Below are 8,411 nucleotides of genomic sequence, written 5' to 3'. Positions count from 1 at the left end.
GGGGGGGGGGGGGGGGGGGGGGGGGGGGGGCTCTTTGGGTGAGGTCGCTCCAGGCAATGGAGGGGAAGGTTCAGGAGCCCAGAGGGAGGTCCTGGGGGGATCTGGCTGCATGGGGGGAGTTGGAAGCGGGGGAGCATCCTCAGAGTAGAGGACCATGGAGAGGAGGTCCCCAGGAGCCATCTAGTGGCCTCACCCCTCCTGCAGGGGGGCGGCTGGAACTGCAGAGCAGGAGGCAGCTGGAGGGGAGGGGTTAGGCACTTGGGGCTGGGAACCTGGGGGGAGGTGCAAAGAGAGGGGGGGCTTTTAGAAGCCGGTAATTAGAGATTTGCAATGAACATCTTACATTTGTCTACATTTTATATCATTAATTTAGGAAAATTCCCAAGAAAGAATCACTGGGCCAAAAGTATCCGCACTTGCGAGGTTACTGACACATATCGCCCAATTGCTTTTCGGGAAAAGGTGTCCCGGTTTCCGACACCGTTAGGGATGACACTCGGGCCTGCCTCGTCTCACTGTAGCTTCCCCGGCGCCGAGCGTTCTTGTTTCTAAATGTGGACATTCGCTTCTTTTTTTTCCTCAAGAGCGAGGTGAGACTCTTTCTCGGCTGCGTACTAGTCGTTTGAATTTCCAGAAGAGCGGTCTAGCCAAAAGCATCCTGGTGCGGCTCCCACACCTCGCCGGCTCCTGAGAGCCTCCCGCCGTGTCATCGGGCACTTTGACGGGCCCCTGGGGCCAGCCCGAGACAGTCACCCTCAGCGGCTACTCCCCACGGCAGGGGCGCGGGGCTGCGGGGACCCACCGGGTGACGCGTGGCCCCGGTGGGAGGGGCAGATGCCGATGCGGCTGAAGTGCACCTAAGTCCACAAGCGGCTCGTCCTCAGATTTGGGAGAGCTTGGACGCACGTGGCCCGGTCCGCCTGGCTCAAGTTTATAGAACAGGAACAGTCTACTCTCTGAGCCGCACACCAGCCGTCCGGGAGGAAGAGGTGAGGTAACTTCTACTTACAGAGCACCTGCTGAGCACCTGCTTTGACCTCATTTAACTTGATCTGCCCAAGATGAAGTGCCTGCCAAGGGGTATCTTCATCTGGATATAAGGAGGCCAGCTGGGGCGCCTGGGGGCTCAGTCGGTGAAGCATCTGACTCCAGCTCAGGTCATGATCTCGTGGTTTGTGAGTTCAAGCCCCACGTCGGGCTCTGCGCTGACAGCTCAGAGCCTGGAGCTGCTTCAGATTCTGTGTCTCCCTCTCTCTCTGCCTCTCCCCTGTTCACGCTCTGTCTCTCTCTGTCTATCAAAATAAATAAATGTAAAAATAAAATTAAAAGAATAGAAGGAGGCCAGGGATCACCGGGTAGGGACACGTGATCTCAGGATGGCTCAGGATAGGCACCAGAGCTGGGATGGGGATCCAGATCTGTGGGTGCCAGGGCCCGGGCTCCGACACCGCACCTGGGGACCGGTCACGGCTCCCTGGGGACATCAGGGACCACGGGTGTCCCCAGAGCAGGCAGCTTGCCTGGGGCATCCGCCTTCTTTTCACCGAGAGAACAGCCGTGAGTCACAGTCCTGGAGCCTTGACTTGGGACCAGACATGGAAGCTCCCACCATCGGCTCAGGAACGCTCCAAGCAAAGGTCGCGTAAGGGCCCGGAATAGAAAGTCCTTGCCACACACACAAGATGATTGTTCGCTTAGTGAGGACTGAAATAGAGGGTTAGGGCGAGACTGTCTTTCACGATTATTTTGGGCCCTGCGCTCAGTACCGCGAGCTCTGAAGGGAAGAATGTGGACTCTCTGGGGAGGAATCCGCTTATCACACCCTTGCTGACACGGCTCAGAGTATTTATTGAGAGTTTCAGCTGTCACTCCTGTATAAATAAACAGGATGTGGACGCCGACGGGAGGCTGGGGGTATTTTTAGACCCGGGTGGCTTCCCAGGCCAGAGGGATGGCATTTCAAGGAGAAAGTGGCCGGGCCCAGAGCAGCGGGGCCTCGCGAAGGGTCCGTGGAGGCTGGGGTGCCGGAGCAGGGCCTCCTCCCTCTCCTGGACGACCGGCCCAGAGATGGCAGTGCCTCTCCCCAGGGACGGCCCCGCGCCGCCGGTCCCCAGGCACAGAGGAGGGGGACGTGTCTGTCACTGGTCCTGCTGACCCCCAGCAGCCGCCGGCGGGTTTGGTGGCTCCGAGGCTGGGGGAGGGCAAGGCTCACACGCTTGTCCCCGTAGCCGGTCAACGACCCACTCCAATGGCTGGACTTGGGGCTTTAACAGCAGCCGCCACCGTCCGAGCTCCCTTGCGCCGGGCACCTGACATGCGCTGAGTCCCTTCCGTCACCGTGAGCCCCGACCCGACCCGTCGCGACTTCCTGCGGCTCTTGCCACGTCTGTTTTGACTTGAAACATGAGTCCCGTTTGCTTGGGAAAACTGCACTCCCCGTCGGGCGTGGGTCCCACCTGCGCTGGCTGCTGCCGCCTCAGCCCCCCATCCCGCCTGGGGCCTCACCCCCCCCCGCCCCCGCACCCCCATCCCTCCTGGGGCCTGACCCTCCCGCGCCCCCCTCCCGTCCCTCCAGGGGCTTCACCCCCCCGCCCCCCCACTCCCGTTCCTCCCGGGACCCCCCCCAGCCTCTCCTGGGTCGATTTGTAGCCCCCATTCCCGTCCCTCACCTGGATTGAAAGTCAGAAAGTTCAGAAAAGTATCTTTAAACATCTTCATTCCTACTGTATCTGTTACTTCCTTTGTTAAACTCCTCTGAATGAAAAACCAACATTTCTGGGGCGCCTGGGCGGCTTGGTTGGTTAAGCGTCCAACTTCAGCTGAGGTCAGGATCTCACAGCTGGTGAGTTCGAGCCCCACGTCGGGCTCTGTGCTGACAGCTCAGAGCCTGGAGCTGCTTCAGATTCTGTGTCTCCCTCTCTCTCTGACCCTCCCCTGCTCATGCTGTCTCTCTCTCTCTCTCACTCACTTGCTCAAAAATAAACATTTAAAAACATTTTTTTAAGAAAGAAAGAAAAACTCACATTTCTTATAGCACAGATCTGCTGGCAATGAATTCTCTCAGCTGCTTTTTTTCTGAGAAAGGCTTTATTGGCAACTTTGTGTGTGAAAGCCATTTTTGCCGGGTGTGGACTGTGGACCGAGGGGGTGTTCCCCGCCATCAGTACCAGTGCTGTCACCGCTGTCACCCACTGTCCCCGGGCCTGCACCGCCTCCTGCAGGAAGCCCACTCAGATCCTGCCATGGCCCCTCTGTGCGTGTCTTTTTTCTCTGACGGCCTCCAGGATTTCTTCCTTGGAATTACTTTTCTTTATCTTTGATTTTCAACTGCTTGTTTGACGGATGGGTCTGTGTGGTTCTGTTTGCTGTGGCCATTCCTTTGATTTTTACCCTGTTTGAGGTTCCCTGACCTTCTTGGATTTGCGACACATATCTCACTGTTTCTGGAAACTTTTCAGCCATTGTCTCTTCAAATACTCTTTCCGCCCCATTCCTTATCCTGCTTCTGGAGACTCAAATTACAAGTTGGACTTGATGCCATCTATAGTGTTTTTAATTCACTGCAGGGGGACACCTGGGGGCTTGGTCGGTCAAGCGTCCGGCTTCGGCTCAGGTCATGATCTCACGGTTTGTGGGTTCGAGCCCTGCATCGGGCTCTGTGCTGACAGCTCAGAGCCTGGAGCTGCTTCGGATGCTGTGTCTCCCTCTCTCTCTGACCCTCCCCTGCTCACGCTGTCTCTCTCTGTCTCTCAAAAATAAATAAAAAACATTTAAAAAAATTTTTTTTATTCACCGCAGGAATGCTCTGTTTTTTCTCTTTGCGTTTCTGCCCGGGGCATTTCTACTGACCTCCCCGCAGGGCACGGCCTCCCTCCTGCTGGAGGGTGAGCCCTCCAGGATTCTCTGGCCCCTGCATTTGTTTTCTCTGGAGCATCTCTCTGGCTTTCTGACAGCCTGGGTCTCTGCTACCGCGCTCTGGGGGCGTGGATCGTCTGCCTCCTCAACTAGCCCCTGCCACAGTCATGTCCTCGGGGTCCCTGCCTGAGTCTGATTCTGTGGATCATTTTATCTCTTGGCAACAGGTTCCGTGGGTTTCGTGGTTTTTGAGTGAAACGTTCTTAATTTTTATGCAAATGCGGAACATCATGTCTAGGACATCAGAGACTGAGGTGACCCGTGTTTCTCTCTGGAGACGGGAGACTCTCTCGCCAGGCTGGTGGCGTGGGGTTTGCGTCCATCGTGTCCGGAGCAGGCCGGGCCTGGGGTTTGGGGTTGCCATGGTTACTTTCAGAGCACCACAGGCCTGCGTTCCTGTAGCAACGGGCCACCCTGGCGGGGGGGGGGGGCGGGGTGAGCGTCCCTGGGGGCGGCCTCGCAGCCTGCACGTCTGCGCCACCCAGCCGTCTCCCTCCCCCTGTCTGGGCAGCTGCTGCTGGCTGTTCCCGGCCAGGTCCGCACCCGGGGCCGAGCCTCGGCTCAGGCCGCCCCCTGTGGTGGCCGCACTCGGCCCTGTGTCCGTGGGATCTTGGCTGGCAGAGTCCTGCCCCTCTGGCTGGGCTCACGCAGGACCCTGGGCCCGCTCTCCCAAGGGAAGAGTCTTTCCCCTTCCTCTGTCCACCAAGTGCATCCTTCCTGTGCCCTGGCGCTGACCGGCGGCGCCCTCCCTCCCTCGGCAGCTTAAGGCTGTTGCTTGTCAGGAGAGAAGGGTCTGGAAAAGCCGGAAGGGCTGTGGGTCTGTTCCTCACCATCGGCCACTCTTCCTGAAGGGGTCTGAGGCTGTCGCTTCTTCCGTGAGAAGTCTTGGAGGGTCGTGTCGTGTGTGTGCCCCGCCTGCCGCCCGCCTTTCTCACGAGCTCCCACGGGGCCTCGTGGGAAACAGTGAGTCACGAAACCACCAGCGCGTCTGCGGCCCAGGATCCGCAGCCCGGCCTTCCGCCCTCAGGCGGCCGTAGGCGGCCTGTTCTCCGCGGGCTCCTTCCCAGTCTGCCTGCCCGTGCTCCGGCCCAGGGGGACGGTCCTCCAAACAAGGGGCCTCACTGAGGTCTCTGCTCTCTGACGGACTCCAGAAAACGTAGGGTTTTGTGGTTTCTTTGGCTTTTTTTGGCTTGTTTGTTTACAGGTTTCTACCTTATAAGCAGAAACAGAGGGGACTCATCTTCTTGCAACTACATTTTGATTCCCCCAATTTCAATTTTCATTTATTAAAAAGAAGTTAACTTAGGGGCGGCTGGGTGGCTCAGCCGGTGAAGCGTCCGACTCTTGGTTTCGGCTCAGGTCATGCTCTCACAGCCCGTGGGAGTGAGCCCCATGAGCCCGTTTGGGATGCTCTCTCTGTCTCTCTCTCCAGAAATACATAAAAAAGGGGCACCTGGGCGGCTCAGTCAGTTGAGCGACTTCAGCTCAGGTCATGATCTCTCGGTTTGCGGTTTGAGCCCCGTGTCGGGCTTGCTGCTGTCAGCTCAGAGCCCACTTCCGGTCCTCTGCCCCGCTCCCTCTCGCTCTGCTCCTCCCCTGTTTTCATTCTCTCTCAAAAATAAATAAACATTAAAAAATAATAAATGATGGAAACCAAGTTGACAAACTGTAATAAAAAATTGAAAAAACAAAAAAATAATAAATGGATAAATAAATAAACTTTAAAAAAGGAATAAAGTATTAAACACAGCGCCGCCGTACCCGACAGCGACACTGACGGGCGTTCGCCCTAAGGAACCGAAGCAGGGTCTTCAGGAGACGTCCGTCCGCCCGTGTCCGCAGCAGCAGCTGGACCGACCCAGGATGGCGGGCAAGCACAAGGAAGGACGTGCAAGAACGTCCTTCAGCCTTGAGAGGGAATCTGGCACCTGCTGCGAGACCGGTGAACCCGGAGGACATCCTGCCGATGAGACAAGCCAGTCACAAAAGGACAGATGCCGTGTGACTCCACTTTACCTGAGGTCCCTGGAGCGGTCACACTCAGGGACAGAGAGCACAGGGTGTGTGGGGCAGGGGGACGGGGGCTAGTGTTTAACGGGGGCGGAGCTTCTGCTTGGGAAGATGAGAAAGTTCTGGAGACGGACAGTGCTGACAACTGCAGGACAGCATGACTGTATTTAATGCCACTGAGCGCACACTTAGACACGGTTGACATGGGGCGCGGGGGCTCCGTCTGGTGAGCGTCTGGGACTTGGTTTCGGCTCAGGTCATGATCTCACGGTTCATGAGTTCAAGCACCCCATCAGGCTCTGCTCTGATGGCACAGAACCTGCTTGTGATTCTCTCTTGTTCTCTCTCTCTCTCTCTCTCTCTCTCTCTCTCTCTGTCAAAAAAAAAAAAAAACACAAATTAGGGCCCCTGGGTGGCTCAGTCGGTTGAGCGTCCGACTTCAGCTCAGGTCATGATCTCGTGGTCTGTGAGTTCGAGCCCCACGTCGGGCTTTGTGCTGCCAGCTCAGAGCCTGGATCCTCCTTCTGGTTCTGTGTCTCCCTCTCTCTCTGCCCTTCTCCTACTCGTGATCTCTCTTCCAAACATAAATAATAAAGCATTAAAAATGTTTTTAAAAATAACAAAAACAAATTTTTAAATGGTTAAAATGGTAAAAGAAAAAAATTCCGTGATTTATATTTTAGCACAATTAAAAAAGGTGCCACGCGCCCAGCACTTTCTAGACGGACTAGAGAGGTGGACCGAGCAGAGCAGACCCCTGTCCTCCTCACTGACACCCAGTAAATACAATTAAGGTGTCACTGTGGCCCATGAAGGGTGACAAGTGCTCCAGGGGGAGGTGGGGGGTGGGGGCTGGGAGGCGAGGCCCCGTGGGGGCCCTGCTGGGTGGCAGGCACCGGTGAGGGGACCGCAAGCACTAGACCGGCTGTGGGTTTGTGTGCCGGCGGCTCCTGGAGCCAGGCTGCTGTCAGACCTGCCCGACCGGCCGCCTCGTGGGCATCCTCACGGGCGTGTCCCAGCCCCTGGAGTTCCAGAAGCAGGGAGGGGTGTCCCCGAGCCCCAGCTCACCGACCAGGGCGTGGGCACGTACGGGACATCCGGGAGCCCCCACAAGACCGTCCAGGGCCTTCCTCCCCTAGAGCCGGGCCACTGCCCCGGGCGTGGACTTCCAGGGCATGGGGGAGGGGGGCGTGGGGGAGGGGGGCATGGGCGAAGACCCGGCGGGGTCCTGCCTCGCCCTCTGCCCTCGCAGGGGCTGATGGGCCGCTTTCCCCCCTGCAGGAGCTACCGCGCCCTCACGGACTGCACCGGGCACCTGGCGGGCCAGCTGGACTGCTTCTGGCCAAACGCGGCCGTGGACAAGTTCTTCGTGGCCGTCCACCGGCGCTACTTCAGAACCTGCCCCGTCGCAGGCAGGGCTGTGCGGGACCCGCCCCGGAGCGTCCTCTGCCCCTTCATCGTCCTGCCCATCCTGGCCACCCTGCTGGTGACGGCGCTGGTGGTCTGGAGGAGCAAGCGCCCGGAGGGCATCGTGTAGGCCTGCGGCCTGGGGGGGAGGGGCGGGGGGCCCCAACGGCAGAGCAGGCCCCAAATCCCTTTCTGTGTCCCCCAAGAAGAGCTAACAGGATTTCAGAGTGGTCATGGTGCAGGCGCTAACCTGAAGCCGCCCTGTATGGAGGTCAAAGTGACCCGGGGTGGGGGATAGGGGAAGTCTAGATGCTAGGAGGGAGCCCAGCGTATTTGTCGTTATTTCCAGGGAGGGTTCCGAGCTCTGTCTCCTAATGTTCCAACCTCGGCCAGACTGTGGATACGTAACTTGTGATTAAAAGGACGCTCTCAAGGGGGCACATGGGTGGCTCTGTCGGTTAAGCGTCTGACTTCCTCTGTGTTGGTGGGTTCAAGTCCCGCGTCGGGCTCTGTGCTGACAGCTCAGAGCCTGGAACCTGCTTCGGGTTCTGTGTCTCCTCTCTCTGCCCCTCCCCCATTCCTGCTCTGTCTCTGTCTCTCAAAAATAAATAAACATTAAAAAATGGAAAAAAAAAAAGGATGTCCTCAAATTCAGGAAGCGTCATTACTTCTGGGTCTGGATCACCGAGAGTGGAAGGCCAAGGAGCACTAGCCCCTTCTGAGGCTGCCTCGGTCTCGGGGACCTTTGTGGGGATGACGGTGCCGAGGGGCGTGTGCACTGAGATGCCCGGCCCCCACCCCGGCCCTGAGGACTGCGGCTCGCCCCTCCTCAGAGATGCCCCCTCGGGCCCAGGGACCCACCTGCACTCTGCCCCGAGGGCTCTTCCGGCCATTTCCGGTGCCCACCAGCGCACCCCTGCCTGCTCAGGCAGGTTCCCAGCTTCGCGGTCGGGTCCACGGTCAGCAGGTGAGTCCAGTCTCAGGGGGCGGAGGCAAAGCGTTCCCCAGGGGCCAGGGCCCTTTCTGCCCAGTCTGCGTTCATGGCCAAGTGTTTGCACACACAGGGCGGAGGCCAAAAG

At 58.3% G+C, this 8,411-nt stretch overlaps 1 protein-coding gene across 1 annotated transcript in view; it reads left to right on the top strand.

Moving 5' to 3' along the window:
• The window catches only part of RAMP1 (receptor activity modifying protein 1), a 45,139-nt gene extending 37,296 nt beyond the window's left edge, over window positions 1–7,843 (top strand). Inside the window, exon 3 of the mRNA XM_029933543.1 lies at window positions 7,207–7,843. Coding sequence (XP_029789403.1) covers window positions 7,207–7,462 — 256 coding nt within the window. The 3' untranslated portion in view covers window positions 7,463–7,843. The remainder of the gene's footprint in view (window positions 1–7,206) is intronic.
• Window positions 7,844–8,411: the final 568 nt, after the last annotated feature.

The sequence above is a fragment of the Suricata suricatta genome, chromosome 3 (assembly GCF_006229205.1).
Source record: "Suricata suricatta isolate VVHF042 chromosome 3, meerkat_22Aug2017_6uvM2_HiC, whole genome shotgun sequence".
Classification (NCBI taxonomy): Eukaryota; Metazoa; Chordata; class Mammalia; order Carnivora; family Herpestidae; genus Suricata; species Suricata suricatta.
This window is presented reverse-complemented; position numbering and strand designations above follow the sequence as displayed.